This window comes from Plectrocnemia conspersa, unplaced genomic scaffold (genome assembly GCF_051122295.1).
Source record: "Plectrocnemia conspersa isolate PC_06_02 unplaced genomic scaffold, ASM5112229v1 ptg000009l, whole genome shotgun sequence".
Classification (NCBI taxonomy): domain Eukaryota; kingdom Metazoa; phylum Arthropoda; class Insecta; order Trichoptera; family Polycentropodidae; genus Plectrocnemia; species Plectrocnemia conspersa.
The window spans coordinates 8777498-8801938 of NW_028277173.1; the positions used below are offsets into that span (position 1 = coordinate 8777498).

General features: G+C 29.9%; 1 protein-coding gene across 5 annotated transcripts in view; it reads right to left on the minus strand.

Annotated features, from left to right (window-relative positions):
• The window catches only part of spri (Src homology 2 domain-containing protein sprint), a 280246-nt gene that overhangs the window by 233252 nt on the left and 22553 nt on the right, over nucleotides 1–24441 (minus strand). For 3 of the 5 annotated variants that reach the window (XM_088193645.1, XM_088193647.1, XM_088193639.1), the window contains exon 3: nucleotides 8504–8619. In XM_088193645.1, the coding sequence (XP_088049771.1) occupies nucleotides 8504–8619 (116 nt within the window). Of the gene's footprint in view, nucleotides 1–8503; nucleotides 8620–10727; nucleotides 11029–24441 lie in introns of those variants that run through there. The other 2 variants (XM_088193646.1, XM_088193641.1) reach the window with 1 other exon arrangement.

A 24441-nucleotide genomic window follows, 5' to 3' on the forward strand; every position in this document is an offset into this window, starting at 1 on the left:
TCTATGTCATTAATGAACAATAAAAACAACAATGGACCCAAATTGGATCCTTGAGGTACTCCAGTAGGGGTCTTATATCGTTCTGAAAAAGAGTTATTATACTTGACGAATTGATATATATTGGTCAAACTGACCAATTGATATCTATTGGTCAAGTAATTTGAGAATAGATTTATGAGATCTTCAGAAAACCCGAAATTAGATAACTTTTTTACAAGTAAAGCGTGGTTAACTTTATCAAATGCTTTTTCAAAATCTGTGTATATGACGTCCACTTGTACACCAGAGTCCAATGATTTTGAAACATAGTTAGACAAAAACATTAGTTTAGTGACAGTGGATCGAGATTTACGGAAACCATGTTGTTGGTCGAGAAGCATACACCTGCAATGATTAAAAATGTATTTATGCAAAACAATTTCAAATAATTTTGCAGGTGATGATATATAATTGTATTTTCTGTATCTATATTTACTCAAATACAAAAGTAATAGTATTTTGTACTTACTCTAATTTTTATTAGAAAATATTGTCAACCGCTGTTAAAAAAGAGTTACAATCACGGTCTGGGCACATCTGCGCCAAAAGATTACACACAGTGCCACCACCATCCATCATAAAGGTACCACTTTTCAGCATTGCACTTTTAGTGAGTACCGAAGCGAAACGCAGACAGTCAGACAGACACAAATAGTGAAACGTGATTGCGGCACATTCGAATGGATAACGTTCATTTGCGAACACACAAAATTGTTAATACCTCACGAATTGGACGTTCCTATGAAATAGTATACTAAGAGTGGGGGAAACCCGGATACCGCTGAAAAAAATGTGCAGAGGTAGTTTTTCAAGTGGGAAGGGATCAATGACGGTCCTCCTGGGGGCCGGTGCCTCTTATTGTCTCTTGGAGAGTTAACCCTCATCTCATCTGCATATCCTCTGGCTGCAGATTAAGAAATGCGAGGGAGAGCAACCCTTTTTTATAGACCATTCGTTTGGATTGAGTGACGTATTAAACTCGTACGATTGAAAACCAAAAAAAGTTATGGTGAGATAAATATTAATGTATGTATGTACGTTTTGCTTAAAATTAATAAAAAAATATTCATAAAGATTAAAGGATACGGTATAGACAAATTATTTTTTGTTCTAAATATGTTGTATTCCTTAAAAGCTATTTTTTATAATATATGTACTGACTGATTAATAGCCCATTATATCATTACCATAATTTTCATGCGCATTTGCATAATTTGCTAAAAGCTATTTCTAAACGATGGACTTTATAAAAAAATTGCAAAATTAAGCAGTAAAATGACATTCGTCTATGTGTATATATTTATATAAAATTTTGCTAAAAAGTCTCCAAGATAAAACCGCTACTTCCCCACAATATCTAAATATACATCGGTTATTATACTGCCATGCAAAGTCGCTATGTTACATTTCTGCCTCTGAAAAATATTTCTTCAGGAAATATTTGCGTGCGCGGCGAACTCGCAATATCATAGCGATGTCGTAAAGAATCGTTATTTTTTTTCCTTCAGAACATACACACCCTTACACATAGCGCGGGTTGCATAATTCTTCGCGTTCTCAGAGAGCATTATTAAAAAAGCAAACTTAACAACGCCCTTTGCGTTAAACTTTTCCCTTCGCTCGGTTTAGCAGAGTAAATACTGCGAAAAGTAAGACTATACGGGCGATCATGGAAACGACTGAAAAACGCCAAACTTTCTCATGTGATATCACTTTTACCAAATATATTGTCTCCGCGTGGTTCTGCTCGCCCTATTTCTTTCTCTCTATCCCTCTAGATTCGTACGGTAGGAGTGTTTAGAAGTTTAGAGTGCAAAGGAGATTGAAATACTGCCTTGAATAAGAGGCGTAGGGGAGAATAAAAAGGAGTCAGAGAGGATATGCAAATTCTGCGCCCACACGAGACAACCCCTTTGATCGCAGTATCATTTTTTCAGTATTAAATTTTGACATATCTAGATATAGATACAAAACAAACATGTTACACATATATTAAAAATGTATAACTTGTAAAATCATATCCTTAACTAACTGATTTTATTTTAATGTAAATATCCGTTTATTTTAATGTTAATATATTAATGTAAGCATCCGCATTTAGAACATCCAAATGTGCAGATATTGTTTCTTCTACACAATACAACAAGCATTATTCAGACATTAAAAAAAACTAAATAGACAACTTTAAAAAAGGAAAATAAAACAATATCTCATTGGAGATTTTGGATTTGGATAGAAATTTTTTGAGCGTATGTATTTCGTTTAAAGGTACGAGATGACATTGTTAAGTAATTTTAACCAAAAAATTGAGTTAGCAAATTTACACTTTAAGCCATCAAAATTTGCTAATTAAAAAAATATATTATGCGCACCAATTAATGTATTGTAAATATACTAAAAAATGAGGCATTAACAGTAACTGAACTTTGGAAAACATTTACTATTTTTAACTCTTTAAAGCATATTTAATTTGCTTTCGCTTAAATCAGAATACAATTTTTTATTGCTAGATGTGCTACAGTTGGTGAAACCATAGAAGCATCTAAAAAATCAGCAGAAATCATTACTTTGGGAAATGAAATTTGTGGAAAAGGTTTTGAAAAGTTTTGCCCTAATGATATCGACGGATTACTTGCATATAACGCCTTAAATAATGAAGATATTCATATTATAACTTCATATCACTGGAGAACCAAAAAAAGATAATAAAGCAAAAGAAAATCTAATCCATTTCACTGCACATATAATTCTAGAAAGTCTTCAACTTTGCAGTAAATTGGAAAATTATGTTATTTTTAATAAACGAGCCATTAAATATCATCCCGAGCTTAATAATTGTAAATATTGATATCAGAAACTGCATAAAAAAATTATCATTGAGTCAAGAAAATCATCACAAAGTTAAATTACTAAGGTGAAAAATAAACATAGAACTTTAAAACAAAGATAACGCTTATTCTAATTGTAAATAAAAATTTAGTTAACATACATATCTGATTCCTAAGCTATATCTTCTAGTGATGAAAGCGATTTCAAATCAAATAACAAATCGTGTTATGAGTCTAGGAAAATTTATCGCCCGCAATTCATCGCCAGCAATTAATCGCTAGCAGTTTAACGCCGCGTCAATTGATCACATAAACAATTTATAGCCTACAAATAATTGCTAGCATATTTTACCGTCTAGAAGCAATGAGATGTGCTTATTGGTTGGTTGACGTCATGGCAAGTCTATCAAGTTTTAAATTATATACTATTCTAAAATATCTATTAAACTCAATCTGACAGTTGCGAAACGTCTATTTGTTGTTCAAATCTAAATATAACTTGAACGAATTAATAGCATGAAAGTTTTAAAACCATAATTAATTTTGGAACTTTCATTAGGTTTGGTTTGGGTTTGAACAGAAAATGGACGTTTCGCAACTGTTACAATAAAATAATATTTTCAATAGTTTGAATATAATTTTACTAACTAGGCCAGTAAAAATGTATCACACAATTTCTGTATAATTCCACTGTTCAATCTAAGTAAAACTGTATTTATATACTGCGGTAAAAATAACACCTATACTTTTAATTTAAAATGAGCAATAAATTTATATAATTTATATATCTTGCCTGGCGATAAAATATTCTAGCATTTTATTTCTAGCCTATAAATTGTTTATGCGATCAAATGACATGGCGGTAACTGCTAGCTATTAATTGCTGGTGGTGAAATATAGGCGATAAATTTTTCGGACTCCATATTATATACCAAAGATAATTCGGATAAATATATGTAGTAAAATGTTACTATTAACTATAATTATATTATTAAAAAATCTAAGAAATATTTTAAATATTTTTTTATAATTTTTTTTTATGAAATTGTAGGTATATTTTAACTCATTGTTTTAGAGTTATGCAGTTTTGTAAAATTATGGAATACAACTATTTGAATATTCAACAATATAATTTTCTCGGTTTTTACCTATAATAATTTATTTTATGAATTAGTCAAAAAATCAGTTAATTGCCTGTAAAATATGTATTAATTAAAAACGAATTATTGGTTAAAAATATTTATAGTAATTATTCATTAATTACTTTCATAGTCGTATGAATAACACAAGCATAAGCTGCGTAAAAGTTCGATACTCAGTCCCCAGTGCTTTAACGGCAAATTGAATTTCACAATTTATTATCAGTGATTACATGGCGCAATTTCATCAGAGATGTCATAATTTTTCTTCGCGGTGATTAGGTTGAGATTTACGATTTGGCATTTTAATCATTTTAGCCCATAATCGTTGAGAGTGTGGTTATGCGGAATGTGTGATGAATGTTTTTGGCGTGGGGTGTGACGAGTGCTTGCCCTCTTCTCTCGCTCCCAGAAATCAAGCACAAGAAACGCATACTCGTGTGACGGCCTCGCCAAATGGCTGAATATTACTTTCATAAGGGCGAAAAATGGGGTGAAATGTCACCCCTTTGCAGCCGCGGCTGAGTCAAAGGAGGGGCGCTTTAAAAGCCGCGCCACCAGAGAATCGCATATGAAATTGAAATGGATGTAAAAAATTCAATAAGTTTCCTTTAAATTCAAAATGGTGTTCGGTACTACGTGCAGTTTTCTTACGGTGTAAAGTCGCGATATGTGAAATGTTAGTGGATGTTCTACGTGAGTTCTACGTAAGTTCATATGTTCACAAAACATGCATGGAACGAAAGTTGCAATAAATTTCTAGATAAAGTTTGCCGCAGTATATTAAAAGTCCAGAATGTGATTTTTAAATAAAATCTTCCTCTGTACTGTGTATCATGATTACAATCAAAGTTTCTACTTCATTATACATACAACATATATTACTGTTTTTTATTGTATACAATTAGCACTACTATGTAGTTTTTTTACATGTTTATTTACTGAAATTTTGAATTTAAGATTATAACGGATATTTCTAAGCACACTAATTTAGAAATATAAATCAGCGTCGACTATGTTTTATTAGCAAGTGCAATTTAATAACAGTTTAGTGATCTTTAAGCTGCTTTTTTTTAAGCTAGTGAGGTTTTTTAAAATCATTTTCATATAACTAACACCCTCGATTATCTAAGCTGATGTTGGAAAGAAAGGGCACGGATAAATCAAACTATCAATTTTTATTTGGTTTTAAAATATGTACAAAATATTCACAATATAGATTATTTTTTGTAAATTTATTAAATCGATTATTTAATTTTTATTATTTTGGAAACATGAGGTAGTGGTTTAAAAAGAGACATTTTTTTTATTCTACGACCAAATTTTTATTGATTCAACATCTGGAAATAATAAAAACTGATCTGCCTAGGATTGTTTGGCAGTTGCAGCGAGAGCTTGATACAATAGTCTGTATCGCTACGTATTTATTTCAGCAGTAATTCATTATTATTTGAACTATACTTACATTTAAATGGTATTATCAATTATTAGATAATTATATATATATTAAATAATAAATAAATTAGAATAGATTTTTTTTAATTTATAGTCCAAAAGGATGTTTTGAACTATCAAAAATAAATTTTAATGTAGTGAAGATGATGACTATTATATGAATATTTTATATAAATCTTCAAAGCAAATAGAAATATCCTAAGAAATAAAATTTCGTAGGGTAATCATAAATATGGGAATTATTTATTTTCCGAATATGGAAGTCTTTTGGTTACGGGCCTTTCATTCCAGAATGCATTTTTTAGTAAAATATTTTGTGTATTTTATTTAGAACCCCAAAGTTGCAAAAAAAAAAGATAAAACGCGACGTCTTATTGCGAAACTTGTAGTATTTAAAAAAAGTATAATACTTAATTTTAAAAATTAATTTGTCAAATAAATGTGCAATATAAACATTGAAGATTCATCTTTATTTTAACCTTGTTTTATATATACGAGCCGTTGATTTTGAAAGTGGGATAAGTCCATTTTGTTAAAAGAAAGAATTAGAGCTAATTTTAATTAAAAATTAACTTAAAAATTCTGTTTTTAATTAGTTCACAATCATATCTATAAATCACAGTGTTAATTTTTTTAATAGTGATTTATTCTGGTCAATGATATTAATTGTTTGTTGGTTTTGAAAGTGAGGCAAGTCCATAATAAAGTTCATAAAATAATTTTAATAAAAATTAATAAGCGTGCTATTTGGTTAGTTTCCATAATAACGAGAAAACAAAATTTTTAAAATACACCAAAGCCTCGTATAATACGGTTTTATATAACACGTTTGATGAATTGTGGCATATTTTTGTACCACACGTTTTATATAACACGGTTTCAGAAAAAAAACAACAATTAAAAATGTATTAACATGTTTGATTTATATGCATATGGATCACGTTAAGACAATATGAGAATTGAACAGTTACACATGCTTGTAAAAAAATCTATTCGAAATTGTATCGATATGGTATCTGCATCCATTAAAGAAATAAATCAATCGACTTTAAATTCTTACTGGAAAAAGCTGTGGCCAGAAGAAGTCCCTAGAGAAAATGTTGTACCACATATATAAGATGAATACCAAAGAATAATTAACATTTGTCGTGATATTAGTGGAGAAGGATTTCATGATATGGATATTCAAGGTATCGGAAAAATATTGGAAGATCGTACGTTGAACAAAAAAGAATTAGAAGAATAAATGTAAGATGAAATTATCATAGTTAATGACTCAGAAAGCAGTTGTAGCGAAGTAGCTAAATGTTTCACATTAAAAACAATAAATGCCGACTTGGGATTGGCTGATAAATTAGAACATTTTTTTATAGAAAATTTTCCTATGATCCTATAACTTTGAAGTTCAAGAGGGGATTACAGCAGATCTTGGCCCCTTATAACGAAATACATAAAGATTTATTTGCTAAAAGTAGACAATCGCTTATTACAGATTTTTTAAAGATTAAATCCAAAAATACTCCAGAGTCCTTTGATGATGAAAACTTACAACCGATCTAAAAAAAGAGTCAAATTTTAAGTGATAGCAATGATAAATAAAGGATCTATTGTACGTTACCTATTAAAAAAGTTTCGATAAATATGAAAATGTATATTTTTTTGATTGTTTATTTAAGAAATAATGGGTATTAACTAATATAGATTTTTTCCTGGAACGCAAACCCTAATTTTGTATGAACTGCAAACCTCGTATAACACGGATTTGTATAACACGGCATTTTTGTTCAATCATATATCTTACAGACCAATGATTTTACACAGAAGTGTGCTAAGAGAAGAATGCGACCGAAAAATTACAGTTTTAAATATTTCTTAGATGCAAAAGATTTTTTTTAGACACGACTTATAAATATAAAGGAAGAGTGGATCGTGCTCTCAATGCAACAAATTTTTGAAGATGATTTTCGTGGTAGAATGGAAGGTTTTTCCATGAAAACCAATGAGGAAGTGGTAAAACGCGTTGAGAGTTTTCCTCTCAACGCGTTTTCCTCTCAATCAGAAAGCCATTATACAACTTTATTGTGTCAAGTCGATAAAAAAGCTCTTACTAAAAATTGTACTGTTTTTTAATAATTATTGAGAGATTCTCAAAAGCAAACGAGAGAGCAAAAAATTGATAATCTGTATTGTAAATATAATATACATATTATAAAACCAAATAAAAATTAGTAGTTCGGATTATTCGTGTTTTTTAATAATTCGTTCCATTCATCCTAGAATTAGTCTAGATAATCGAGAATTTACTGTATGACTATGTATTTCTTGCAGAAATTAACGACGAATACTTTTTTATAATTTATACCTACTATAATAATATATTTCGCTTTATAACTATACTTCTTTTATACGTTAAATGCATCTAAGACAATGAACTGTGTCTAATTAAACATTGAAAATTATACTTGACGGATTAATTATGATTTAGTGCTTAATTGAGTTATTAAATTGTTGTTTTTAAAGAAATACTACAGCAACGTTAATGATATAATTATATATAATGATGTTTTTTACTCCCTAAATTACTCGAAAATAAATAAGATATTCCAGACAATGTTTTAACATTACGTAATAATAATAACAAACAATAACACACTATAAAAAAAAATATATACAGTTTTATACTTGTTATAAAAGTCACCCATGCCTAAAGCGACAATTGTATATATTTAATATTAAAAATATAAAAAAAATAAAAAGCATTGTGCGTGTCGCGGTTCGTTGGAGTGCACGATCCGATTAGGGCGTTTTAGATTGATTTGATTTTTCAGCAATTTTACGGATATTTTCTTCGGACGAATCTCTCCCCCAGTATCGAACCAGTACAGTGTACATAAATACATTGTGCCAGGATCACGAAAGAGAGATTTTACCCTTGGGCGCAAATCAGAATAAGAATATAATATTCTATGTCGCGAAGGCTCGACTGGATTTTGTATCCTTTGTGATGCGAGTGAATAAAATGTATATTCTACGATGACTCACCTGTAATCCTCTGAGAAGCAATCGTTCTCCAGATCGGCGTTGATGTAAGCAACCGGTGGTCCAGAACAGAGCTCACTCAGCATCACGTCCAGCTCGGTGGACAAAGAATTCAGGAGCTGTAAATATATTATTATATTTAATTATACATTAGATAAGTAGGTATGTATTTTGATTTTATATTATTATTCAGTCATGTGCATTACTCATTCAAAATACAATCCAATACGTCTCTGTACTTTTACATAAAGGTACTAATACATACAAGATTTTTAATGGTTTTGTATAGGCACCATCTGTCTGACTCCTAATTTCTTTTCAATTTCACCATGAGGTCATAAGCTCAGGAATAAAGTACCAACAAGGGTCAAGGATATGTGTATGTGTGTACAACTTCATGAATAAAAGAAATGCAAGGCATATTTTTTCCACCAACAAATTCGCAAAACTGTGTTCTTAGTAATTACACACAATTTCGGAACGCGATATCGCGAGCCATAATCAGTTTGTTGAAATTCATCCGGCGTGAAGAAGTAATTCTTACTAAGACCAGACAGGAAATTATCAACGAACAGATCCTGTCTTCTTCATCATACGTTTCCTGCCATTGTGGATGCGCGTCTATCGCAATCTTACCCTTGGGGTGTAAGATGCCAAGCTGACAATTAATTCCATATCACAACTACCATTGTCATAAAGGAGCAAAAATAATGTTCTAATTCACTTAATGTAAAATCTTTTATTATTTTCATTTGTTGTCTCTAATAAATATTTGAATTAATTAATTACAGTCGAAACAACGTCTAGCGTTCGGCCTCCGTTCACAAATCCCACTCTGATTCTCCTTTTTACCAGTGGGTCGGGCCTATTTATACGGTTACATAAAAATTGAGAAATATCCTACGATAACATAAACAATAATATAATAATATATATAAAAGGATATTTAAGTGATAACATTATCTGTATATTTATAACACCATACATATTAATTAGTAATACTATATCCAGTCGGGAAAATTTAATCACTTGTACAATAATTAGCTTGTATCATGAATGAGTGGACAGACTAAAAGTATTAATTCGAGATTAAATGCTAAGCTTAAAGCCAAAAAAAGTTCTCTTATCAGTAGTAAAACATATTTTGTTTAAATCAGTAATCAAATATTTTTTTATTATTTATTGATTTGCCTAATCTAAAAAAAACTATAATGCAAATAGTTATTTTTAATTAATAAATGTCGGTGAATTTTCCAATCGACGAATCTACCAGTCGGTGAACTTTCCGGATATCGTTTTTTTTTATTGATTTTTTATTGAAAGTTGTCACAATATGCATATTATAATTTTAAAAAATACCGTTATAATATTTTAATATTTTAAAGCACTATTACGTTTCATTACTGAAATGTGATTTATTTTTATGGTAGCCAATAATTGATAAAAACAAACTAGAGCCTTAAATCTGAATATTCGAATATCGACTACCGAATAACTATTCGTTATTTGTATATTTGTCTAACTATTCGTTCATATTTACAGTGAAATATTTTTTTAATTCTATAATAATATTACACTACACTTGTGTATTAAAACAACGCAGATAGTAATTTTCGCTGAAATATCAACAGCCTATTGTGCCTTTTTTGTTTTGCGACACTTATCTACTTATCTTTGTTATTCATAACACCCACAGTTATATCAACTGAAGTTTAACAAACAAGCAGTAATTTACAAAATAATATTAATAATAAAAAACATTTTTAAAACTGTCAAAATCATTTTCCATGTTAATAATATGCAGCTGTGGATTTAATTTTATTTTATTTACTTATATTTTTTTGGCATACCGAGTTGTAGTAATTACAACATTTCTGAAATAAACGAGTTATTAAGGATTAACGAAACTATCTGTGTCTTTGTTAAATTATTTATAAAAAAACGCATGAATGAACTACTACAAAAAAATATTTTTTTATAATTTATGAAATACCTGTTCATAGATAGATTTTTATAGATCGGATGTATGATATTTTTTTGAAACAATACAACAATGTCGTAAAACTATTGTATGTAAGGGTTCTACAATATATGCATTAATAAATCATTTAATATTCATACTGACATGAAATAGTCTATATACTATTTATTGTTAGCATAGAAATAAATTATTTTCATAACCTCCAATATTCCATGACTTATTGTCGACGATACAATTGTATCTTACCTCCAAACATATACATCTTCTTTTATCCATTTTGATAACTTAATCACTAATCCACTTCAGAATTCACAACACATTTTCACAAAACAGGTGGTATATCGGTTGAGACAGGATATACACAATATAACGCATTGTAGACGTTATCGCATTTACACTAAATTACAACATAACTAAACTGTTATCACTTCTTATTAACCTTGGTTAAATTAACTTAATTTTATTTATAAAATAGATAATGTTGATTGTTTGTAATAATTCAAAAATAACGAATGTGAACGACGAGGAACGCGACACGATCATAACTGAACAAATTACGCTTGTAGGGGAAATGTGTTTTGGCTCATTTAGACAGGGGTGTAGTAGAGTTATACTTTGACAAATATAAACTGGTACTATTTATTTGTTTTAAAGATATATAAATTTAGTTTTTTACCCTTTTTTCACATTACATTCAAACGATTTAAATCTGTTTATTATGTGACTCATAGCATGTCTTCTATTTATATCTTACTAGAATTTTGATCTAGTTCTAATAGACAATTTTTTTGACCTCAGAAATTACATTCTTACAAACGTCTAAAGACAAGCATATTACGTATGGAAATAATTTAACAACGCTACTTTTTAATGTCTAGATCAGTATAAAAAATAAAATCATTCGTAATAATATTATTTTTTAATTAAGTTACAAGTTCCTAAGATAAAAAAATGATTCAATATTAGAACAATATTTTATGAATATTGTTTATTTAATTCATGTAACTAATATAGCAAATTGATATTTTTATTATAATTATATGTTGGAATTGTTAGTTAATGTGGGCTTTTTCCATGTAAAACCGATAATTAATAAGAAAAGCTTTTATGTTAGTAGAGAGTAAAATAATCATGGTATTGTGGGGACTTCAATCACATGCACAATTTGTTTAAATTTAAAGGTATTTTAGATGTCTCGAAAGTAAAACCCGTACAGTATTTTTCACAACAATGAAAGAGAGATCTCGTGACCAAATAATTGCGTTATATTTAGAAATATTGCATGGACCACCTAATAGTACATTCGTCCTAATACGTTATTCACCTACATTAGCACCGCCAAATAACTACGCTTTGTTTGGTAAGGACACGCGCTATACAATAAATATTATTTTACTATTGGGAGACCAATCGTGACCACGTAAACCGCTTCTATGTTAAGACGTAAACACATTTGGTGAGTGTGTCCATGAAGCAATGCAATTGCCTCGTAAACATCTTTATTTGCGATACGCTAGAGATGTCTCAAACCAGCATTAAAGCAGCACAAGTGCAGAGATGAGGCAAAAGACCGCATCGACACGAGAGACATCAGCGGATCGTATTTTGCATTGCAAAAACACATCACGACAATCCCAACTGCTCTGCCGAAATCACAGCCGACAATAATACAACTTAACACTCCATCAAAGACTCTCTGAATTTCAAGATCTGCCGTTTTAACTCCACCGCCTAATAGTGGCATCTACATTTCTATATATATGTGAAAATTTATATATGTTTATAAAATAATTTTCCGGCATCTATTTTGACTACAAAGTCAAACACCATTGACCACAAAACCCGAAAGTATTACCCTTCTGATTTGAATCAAACACCGAAAGTTGTTATAAATTTAATATAGTTGCCTCATTAAAAAATAAAAAAATATATAACTCGGTTTTTATCTATTATCACAATTATTTGAAGTAAATAATGTATCAATTTAGTCATACTATTGAATTTGCTCGCACAGTTTGATGGCAAATTACTTAAACAATGGACTATTATGTTTTATTATTACTAAAAAAACAAATAAAGAAACGCTATAGCGTGGAATTGACCTCACAACCCATATAAATTGGTCGTCATTTGCCTCAATGATTGCCTTACCACATCCATATATCGGCGGCGTAGACTTTTAAATTAACAATAAAAACAGGATGCTCCCCTTTTCTTGCAGTCACGGTTGGCTCGCTACGCCCCTGGCTGTCTGCGGCAGTCAGTGGCGGCACGCGAGTGCACCCGGCTCATCAAAATGAGAGTCAAACGGTGACGTCACCGTCGCCACGCGACTCTTTACCGAAATTATTATCAACGACGAAATTGAGAATACACCCGTTAAAACCGCCGCTAATGGACCGAGTGATAACGATGAGTCTTTTATGACTGGCGGCGAATCTCACGGTTTTTCGGAGTGAGAATGGATAGAAAAATTGTGCCTGGTGTGCGTCAACGATGTGTCAGTTTTGATAATTGAGAGCGCGGGAGAATGTGTGCCTTGTTATGAAATAAAGAGTAAATCATCTTGAACATCGATTTTTACACATCATAAACGTGGAAAAAATTGTAAAATTTCAAATAATAATTAGGATGTATCTAGTGTTCTCGTAAAAAAAATGCAAAATTATGATTTCTCACATTTTTTTGTCATAAATAAAATTCAATCGAATATTTTTAAATGATTTAAAACCACCACTATCAGTAGTATTTTAAAATCTGCTATATTCACAGCTGCATACAAAGCAGGTAGTGAGAAAAGAGACACAATATGATAAATCGATTCTAAAAAATACGATTCGTAAACATTTAATTTGTTGTTTCTCAAACATTTGACGGTCAGAAAAATATTAAAATTGCAAGGATCTATGACTTAAAAATAAATATGCCATTTCTCTTTGGCAAGGAAACAATAAACAATTTTGCCATTTAAATTCTATATAAATCATACGATAATATATACAAAATTCACTTGAAAACACTTGAAACGGCTCACTCGTCCCAATATATTGTTGACAGAAAAAATGTGTTTCTCATTTTTGCTATCAACAATATATTGGGACGGGTGAGCCAACAAAAGGCGGAACAAAAGTGGTTCTAAATATTTCTCATCTTACTTTGGTTTTATGATAAAATTTTACCATGACTGTGAACTTTATTTCTTAGGTACGAATTTTTAAAAATTACATTAGTTTAATCTGCGGTATAATACAAGTCATGATATTTTTAATACGTTATTCTGCAAATATTATAAAACTAATAAATTGATCAACCATAATAGTTTTGCAACAAACAATAAATTTAGCCTCCGTTGTAATTTATTTTTTAGTACTAATTTTAACCAAAATTTTAATCTGACGGTTGAAATATAGGAACCCCTCTCTTCTTACTTATATTTTTATTAAACCTCCGCTTTTTGTTTCCCTAATACAATTTTGAACTTATCTGTATTCTGTAAATAAAATTAATTTAAATTAAGAATCAAGAAATAATATAATTATATATAATATATTTTGCCTTCTAATATAGTAAACTTCAAAATTACGATTTAATAACTATACACCCATACTTCTTTAATCTAGTATAAAGTTCTAAATTTATTATTTAAAAAAAAAATATTTAATAGGATTAAATTTAAATTATAAAATTGTGGGGGTTCTTCCTTCTAAACTCGTGCAGTTAATAACCATATCCACGATAATTACAATGATCAACGTGCCAATAGCGTAACATAAACAAAAACTTTAACTGAATGAACCACTAAAATATACCTTGAAATGAACAGATAAAAATGTATCCTTTTGACATAAAGGAACAAGTAAACAACACGTCGTAATTACCCTCGAAATGCAGAGAAAAAATCCTTTGATGTATGATATATCGGTTGCACAAACAATACGCCATCGGTCGACAACCCGTTGCATGATTTGACCTTCAAAATGTCCATTAACAGCTTAACATCCGTGGACTCGTGTACGAGTCTTGAAAGAGCATTATTTAGTGGCTGTGGACTCAGGCTTTAATCATGCGTCATGCGTTTTCTTTTATTAAAATAAATACTGAGATACATACTACATGATAGTTAGTATACTATTTCTACATAATATCAAATAAAAAATAAATTGTATTTTACTTTAATTTTTTATAATAAAAAATCGCCTTTTTGGGGTACGGAAATTTTTTTATGGAATATATGAACCATAATTATTTATTTTATTTAAAAAATAGTATTGTATGTTACACTCCTTGAATAGAAATAAATTTCAGGATCAAAACTGTTTGGTTAGCTTAATATAAAATCAATATAATCAAAATAAATCGAAATATCCGCGGTTCATTAAATAACTGAAATTCTGTACGTTACGGTATGTGTAAATAAATTAGACAACACAGTAATCAAGCACCTTCCAAGAAATAGCATCCATTAATTTACGAACATTTTTACCGGGTGTTTGTTATTTTGATATTTTCTCGCCATTTGGAAAACCGCAATGATTCACAGATTAAAAAATGGGGTGAAAAGCTACAATTCGGAAAAATTATCATCGTATTAGTTTATTGCCGTCGTTAAGTAATATATTCGAAAAAAAATATTATTGCGCTTAAAAGAATTTCAAGAATAAAATCATGAACGAATAAATATATTTTTTTTTCATTCCTAATATATCGTGTATATTGAAAATTAATGCAATGGTCACAAACCAGTTTCTTATGATTTAATATTAATTTCTAAAAAATATCTATTTATTTATAATATAATATAATTTGAACTCACCGAATTTTTCGACCGCCATTTTCTGCGTTCAACTGTCACAAACACATTTATTTTCATTATTACACTTCACTTATAAACTGCACTATATACTTATTTATATTTATTATTATTATTCACACCTTTTTTTATCCATTTATATATATAATTTTTGAGTGATACGTATAAAAATATTCGTCATTATAAAGAGAATTTGGAAAACAAATAAGAAACGAGAATTTAGAATGATATCTACTTTTCACAACAGCCAGATGATAGACACAGAAAAAACCCAGAACGACCGACCGGACAATATATAATGTATTATAAAATATATATATTAAAGATGTTGCTAACGCCGATTAATACATAGTTACCTAATATTTTCAAAAACAACGGAATAAACAAAAACGGTCGTTTTTTATTTATTTCAATACGCATTGTTAAATTCGTTCCGTGTCTATAAAATTTTAAATCGTAACGGCAAAATTAAATTCAAAGATTTTCTTTTGAGTAAGGCTAAAGAATGGATGCAGAATTCAGTGAAATCTATTGATTTTGAAGACATTTCACCGGTTTCTACCACATCTTGCCGTGTCTGTGATATCGATCCACCAAAATGGCGTTCGGATAAGCTAAAAAATCATCTGCCAATAAAAATGAAAAGTGAGGTGAAATATTTGTGTTTGTGTTTGTTCTACACATTGAATAAGGAAAGATACAGCATACATGTGCAGAAGTTGTGAAATTTCTTTTCATATTGATAAATGTATATAAAATACGTATCACTAAAAAAATTATATTAAAATTGATAAAAAAAAGTGCAAATAATGAAAATAGTGAAATTAGTGGAAAGTGTTGTTTATAAGTGTAATTATAAAAATAAATGTGTTCGTGATATTTGTACGCAGAAAATGGACGCCGAAAAATTTGGTGAGTGCAAATTATATTATATTATAAATGGATATCGTTTTTAACAAAAAAATATAGAAGCATTTAAACATATATATTACTAAATTATAAGAAACTGGTTTGTGGCCATTTCAACCATATTCAATTTACACGAAATGTTAGGAATGAAAGGAACATATTTATCCGTTCATGATTTTATTCCTCAGAGATTATTTTAAGCGCAATGATATTTTGCCTAATGACGGCAATAAACCAATACAGTGATAATTTATCCGAATTGTAGCTTTTCCCCCTTGGTTTCTTAATCTCTGAATCATTGCAGTTTTCCAAATAGTGAGTAAATAGCAAAATAACAAACACTCGGTAAATATGTTCATAAGTTAATGGATGCTATTTCTTGATTACTGTGTTATCTAATTTATCTACATATATATTCCGTAATGTTTTTAGTTTTTAATTTTGCAATAATATACAGAATTTCATGTGAAAAATCACCCTCTACCGCAGATATTTCGATTATTTTAATTAGATTGATTTTATATTAAGCTAACCAAACAGTTTTGACGCTGAAATTTATTTTTGTTCAAGGAGTGCAACATACAATACTATTTTTTAGATAAAATCAATAATTATGAGTCATATATTTCATAAAAAAATTCCCGTGCCTCAAAAAGGCGACGACTCATTGCATTACGACGCAGTGGGATAAGACGACTCTTTTTATAAAAAAAATTGCAGTAAAATATAATTTATTTGTAATTTGTTAATATGTAAAAATAGTATAATACCATATTTCATTATCATGTAGAGGCAAACTTGCTGGTATCTTTAATAAAAAAAATGCATGACGCAGGACTCAAGCCTGAGTCCAGAGCCATCAAACAATCTTCTTTTAAGACTTGTTCATGAGTCCACGGCGTTAAGCTGTTAATGGACATTTTGAAGGGCAAATCATGCAACGGGTTGAATGTCAACGGTAATTTTTATCGCCCGATGGTTTATTGTTTGTGCAACCGTTAAGTGGTTCGTTCAGTTACAGTCTTTATTTATATTACGTTATTGTGACGTTCATTCTTGTAATTATCATGGTTGTGGTGATACACTGCACGAGTTTATGAAGAAGAACCCCCCTAAATTTTATGATTTAAATTAAATCCTACTAATTATTTTTTTATTAAATAATAGATTTAGAAGTTTTCCCTATATTAAAAAAGTATGGATGTAGAATTATTAAAACAAAACTTTGAAATTTACTAAAATATAAATCAAACGAAATTGTTTTTTAGGGAGTGATTTTTTTAGGGTGATTGAAAATATATTTTTTTTTATTAAAATCACAATTCCAAAATATCACTGAGAAATGAGCAATTCTCGCGAAACGTTTTGATTGATCAAAAGAGACTGCTACTACTACTGCATTCCTTCGATCATAAACTGATTTTTTTTATCTGTGTGTAATACCTGAATTCAGGGTGCGTCATATACCCTAAGAGATGAATTCTCAAAAGGTATGAAATTAACTCTCTAGAGATGTGGACATATTTCGTTGCTCGAATAAACGAGCGCAACAATTATTTGAATGATCTCTGCATTGTTATGATTCGTAGGAGAGCTTCCCAAACTACGATACATAAGGTCGGTCTATCACAAATTCAAAAAACCTCAAATAATGAATCTGTACTAAGTTATAGTTGTTTGAGATGTATGTACGTTCCTTTTGTCCTTTTTATACTTACAATAAATAAAAGGAGCGGAATAGGCGCTAGTGAAATTATATGCTGCTCTAACATATCTATGAAACTTAATTTGGCAGTTTCGAAACCCATATTTGCTTTTCTAATCCAAAGCTAATCTACACGAAAGTTCTAAAACTAATAATAGTTTTCCAAAATACAAATTTAGCCAACTCATCTCTCAAGGGAAAATAAGCTGAAGAATGAGTACAGACAGATATCGCATCTCTCATATTACTCCATAGTTTGTCTGCATTTCGATATTACACTATGTTTTAAAAATATAATAGCTATTCTCACCAATATTACTATAGACGTATAATATAAGAGGGCTGATCAAAGTATATTCAAACCGAATTTTGGTCAATAGGAGAGCGCAAAAATAATTATCCCTTCTCAGAAGTCAAAAATTCACGTCAAAAGTAATAAAATCGTGTCGGTGCCGTTGCAGTGGGAACGCTCGGTAACGAGCGTTCCCACTTCGACAGCACCGACACGATTTTATTGCTTTTGACGTGGATTTTTTACTTCTGAGAAGGGATAATTGTTTTTTGCGCTCTCCTATTGGTCAAAATTTGGTTTATATGTTCCTCATTTAATTTTTAATATGATTAAAAAAGTTGGTGTCAACTCTAGATTACCAAGTGTATCCATTATTATGGCGACGGTACGATTTTATTGCTTTTGACGTGGATTTTTGACTTCTGATAAGGGATATTTCGGTTTAGATGTTTTCACAAAACTGCATTTGCTCCCTATTTAAATCGTATTTTTTTAGTGTATAGAAAGTTTATTTATTAATAATAACAACGAGAAAATAAATTTCTTATATATCATAATTATGCTTGATTTTAAAAGCTTTGTATATAATATATACAACTAATTTACTAAAGTGTTTCTTAAATTATTCTTAATTTATTTTTGTGTATTATAAATTAACTTTCTTATATTTTATATATTTTCACAATCTACGAAATCTAAGTTTGCGACCCATAACATCAAAAATCAACATTTATCACACATGGGAAAACGTTGCACATTTCCAATTTGCCTCTTCCTTTCTTAGTGGATCCTTTGACAACTGTCCAGCTGTTCTTATCTTCCGTTCCTAATTGGCCATAGCCATAATTGAACAAGTGTATAATTGCCTGTTGTTCGCTAGTTTGTGGCGACTACCATCAGCGATAGCAACTTTTGCAAAGTGCAATTTATGGACATTTCTGGTGGGTATTTCTATCGTTCTCATCCCCCTCCCCATCACTGCCGTTAATCTATCCGGCGAACTTCGAAGTTTCCATCAGACAAAAAGCGACGGGGTGGTTTCGAGCAACCGCGGGGGTGGTTTTGCTGCGAGTCAGGCGCCAGACTGTGTAAACAAAGAAGTAATTACAAAAGAGGTGGTTTTTCATTACGACTCAGTCTTTTTTTAGTCGTTTCTTGTACGACGACTGCAAATGATGCTAGGTGGACCATTGTTCTGATACATAATGCGTACACGACGAGTAGTGCTAATGAGCACTGAAAAAATACCATTATATTCACGCTAATTAATAATTTAAGGATGATTATGGCGCATTGTTAACTAACAACAATGATCAATATCATTTCTTCGAAGTTTCAATTTATCGTCTTTTTGTTGATCTCAACGAGATTGTTAATGTATTGAGATAATTCCCAAAGTCAAAGAGATGCTGGATGAACCATTGTTTTAATTCATAATACATACACAATGAGTGCCGAAAACGTGGTATTGTTCTGAAAATAATTAATAATTTTAGACTTCTAAAAGGAAATTATATTGTATTTGTCTCAACAACAAGCTAATTAATAAATTTATAATTTAAACCTCAGATCTGATGCTCGGAAATTGGTGCCATCAAAGTTATTGAAAATGTATTCAAGATATACGTAAGAAGCAGTTTATTCTGCAATTTTCACGGTATATAATAATATAAAAAAAAGCTTGAACAAAAAAAGGCTGCATGTTTATTTCGTTAATGCAAAATTTATCACGGATTTAAATTCTTTGCTCTTTTGCTTTTCTTTCAAGTAGAATTTGATATTTTATATGTTATAGTATCAGCTACGTAACAAAGCGCCGCAGGACAAAATAGCGCCGACAAAACAGCGCAACGCATTTACATGAAAATGGAAATATAAAACCTTGATGGTAATTTTAATGTTGAGATGAAACGTTTGCAATGTTTCATAGAAAATTGTGATTTTGCTTAAAATCACAGCTGATTTGAGTAGTGACATTTTTAATGGCTAACGCAAATTCCGCAGAAGATCCTTATGTTTATAGAATTCTTCTAAATATTGTAAATTTTTACATAAGAAATCACGTGTTTATTCGATTTAGATGTAAGATGTTTGATTGTACATTATTTTTGCAGTAGATAATTTTATTTTAGAAAATAATTATGTTTTTTATATAAACACTTTTGTAAACATACTAACTTTAATAGACAAATTTATTTTAATTAAATTTACACCTGCGTACATTATTCCCCTGGCCGTGCCCGTTTTCTTATATCTACCTATTCTTAAATTGTCTCTATTTCTAGTATTATATTTATGTACATTTTTATTTCTTAATAATTGCTTATTAAAATAACATATTATTTTCTAAATTATATAAAAGAACTAAGCCGTTATCAAAACTATTTTTTTCTGAACTCGTCATGTATTCACCAAAGCTGTCTCAAACTAACATTATACACGTTAGAAAACAGTCATAGTATTATGGCTCCATATAATTATTTACTATCAATATACTAATGAATATGATAATCAATACATTTGTAATTAATTTTTTAATAAATTGTAAAAAAACAGTAGTAATAATAATTTACTGGAGAATACATGTCACGTGCTTAAACAAGTTTCTTGAAAGATTATTTATTTTTAAAAAATACTCTGTCATGTTGTAGTAATATATAAAATGTAGGGTGTTTTCAACTTACTGTGAACAAAATAATGTATAGAGAATTTATGTTTCTGTAACACAAACGACCATCTTAAATTATATAATCAAATTCATGTTCTATTATACTACGGTTCCTTTATCAACCCCTGATTACTAAATAATTGATATCTATAAAACATCAACTAGACAAGTTAATTGATCGAGCTAGTTGTACGCCATCAGAGTGTCTGTCAACTAACTAATTAGTCGTGTATTGATGCACAACCTCTGCTCAGCGATGCTTAACATTTTAATTAATGCAATTTTTTAGTTAATATATTTATAAAAAACAAATATGGTTCCTCGTGTTACATATTATACAATATAACATAATGTGTGTTTATAAAACACAACCACACGTTCGTTTAAACGAATCGTCGAATCTGTGGAATTCCTTTCAAGTGTAAAGGTTTTCAGCCTCAAAGCCTCGATTCGATTTGTTGAATTCCGAAGCCCCCGGCCCCAGACGGTTGCGAGCTCCTGGCCGCCGTCGGGTGCCCCTTTCAATTTTCGCTTTAATTTCATTCCGGCTCGCTGTGAATCACTTTTGAGAGTGAAGCTTGCCCCCTGCGGGAATAAAGCCTTTTCAATAATGTCATTACGTCCAATTCGGTCCTGTAAATTGCTATTTTGTTACAGCGTAAGTGGCTTACAGACAATTCAGTAATCGGAGGAGTATGCGTGAGGTAGACGTAATACCTATTTTATAATATGTATTTAATATATGATCACTGTGTAATGCAGTTATGGTAAAATACGCATCAACAATATTTTATATCACGCAATTGTATTTCAAACAAATTTACAGTTGATTTTCAGGTTTTAATGAATCGTATTTAAACTTCAAAGAAGCATAGATTTATTAAAAGAAATAGTCAAATTATGAGTGATACAGAAATATATTTTAATGGAATACTTTTCCTAATGGTGCTCTGGTCCCTGGTATAAAAACTTAGGAGGCGGTTGATAAAAGACGATATTTTCTCAAAGATGATGTTTTCCTAGATTTATCGTTCCAAAATAAATAGAAAATTTTTCCGCCTGTATTTTTAAATATATTTTTATTTTGACAATGTAATGAATGAATGAATGTAAAGATATAAATGGGGCAATGGTATACAGTCATCTAATTCATTTTTATTGGCACTCGTAGATAACACAGTAAAGAATCTGCGTATAAAGTATTTTTAGAAGAACCTGAATGTAAGGAAGATTATTTAAACGCTAAGTTCATAAATAGTCAGGTCATAAATGTCGGCAATTTAAGTCGGAATTTGACCTGCTTGCTTATTATATTTTCCAAAAAAAAACATGAAGACAATAATAGTTTGTATTTTCGTGAATCGTTGTTGTATTTTCATCAATTTTTTCGCAAAAATTGATGAAAATACAACAACGATTCTTAATTTTTTTATTGCATTAAATTCTAAAAGGCATTTGAAAAGCGAATCTTTTTATCATTTACCTTTCATTAGATGTATGTATATGATTGTAATTGAATGTTCACGATTATTCAAAAAAGTCGATACAAATTTAACGGTGATTCTCAAACTTTTTTCATATAACTAAATTCTAAGTAATTTGAAAAGCGAATCATTTTATTATTTACCTTTAATTAGATGTATATCATTGCAATTGCATATCTGCGATTATTCCGAAATATCGACAAAAATTAAACGATAGTTCTCAAACTTTTTTATTTCATTAAATTCTAAAAGACATTTGAAAAGCGAATTATTTTATCATTTACCTTTGACTAGATGTATATGATTTTAATTGAATTTTTACGATTATTTAAAAAATCGAAACAAATTAAACGGTGATTCTCAAACTTTTTTCTTATTATTAAATTCTAAAAGCCATTTGAAAAGCGAAGCATTTTATTATTTACCTTAAATTAGCTGTATATTACTGTAATTTAATTTTTACGATTATTCCAAAAAATTGTCCAAAATTCAACAGCGACCTTCAAACATTTATATTTCATTAAATTCTAATAGGCATTTGAAAAGCGAATCATTTTATTATTTACCTTTCATTAGATGTATATATATAAATATTTAGTATAGTCACTTTATAATGCACAATAATTAAAAACATTTAAAGGGATATATTATAAAAAATATGAATGAAAACACATATTCCAGAAAAATGTAACGAAACAGTTTACACGCCCGTTAACGACAATTGTCGCAAAACTACTGATTTTTAAAAATATTTCTAAGTGCATCCAAACAAGTTCAAAGTTATGCTTTATGGATAATAAACCATAAGGATTAAAAATACAACATGTCGTGCACCTCAGATTACAAAAAAAAATATTTTTTATTAAAGGTTACCAATTTGTTTATTTTTAGAATATTTATCTCTAATTTGATTTATTTTAATGAGAGGTCAACCGAAGTCATAGTACCCGAAGGTCACCTTTGTAATAATATTGACCTTCTAAGAGTATAACGTCGATGATTTGAAGTTTATTTATATGAAAAATATTATTTAAATCTTATTTATGTGGAAAATTTACGAAATTTTTAAATGACGTGAATGTATATTGCCATATTTTGAAGAAACTTAAAAAAAACATAACATAATACATATTACTGATAATGAAATCCCATACGTCAGAGGATGCCACCGTGGCGTATGCGGTGGGTAACGTGTTAAGTAATTAAATATCAATCTTTTTTAGCCCTATTATTTGCACTTTAAGCAAAATTGGTCATATATATACAACGCATACATACATATATTTGAATCACAAGTTAATTTAGAAGGGGTTAATCTCGCAACCCTTGATTGTCCCAAATGTATCCATTATTGCTTTACCCTAATTATTCTTAACCTAAGCTTTTCAATTTACTTCCCAGATTTTACTTCCGGTTAATACCCCATGAAGAATAAATCGTACGTTCTGCTTTTCTCAAAAATAAATATATTTCATTTCGAGTGTCCATTGAAAATGATTTACACTTTGAATTGATTTGATTTCCACACGCAACAGGGAAATTCCGGTTGCCTAGGAACAGTCATACACACAACAAATCATTGTATGGAAAATTCAGGAAAAACGACGTCATTGAACTATGAAAACTTACAATGGTACAATGGAGTTAGCGGGTCAAAGGACCGACGACCGGTTCCGTGAAATAAAATTCTAGGAAAACTTTCCTATTTTTATCACACTTATGTTTACCATGACGATTTATAAAGTTAAAGTATCTGAACTTTTAATATTGCTAGAATTAATATAATCATATAATATAAATGTAGATACAATTATTATTAACGATGAATATTTTTTTTTTTATATTGAATTTTCCTGTGCCTTAAATCTCTTTTCTTTCGAGTCTGAATAATAACCAACTCTCACAAAAGATATTTTTAAGAAGTGGAGGGTTTGCATAACTACCTCAATTTTAAAAGACATACTACAAACTTGTAGTAATGCCATTTGAAGGGTATTCTTCAGACCCTTTTCTGGGATTCTTATTAATTTTGCTAATTCAGAACGATCCCCTTTCTCGTCCATCGTGCGTATATTACACCCCGGGGTGGTTT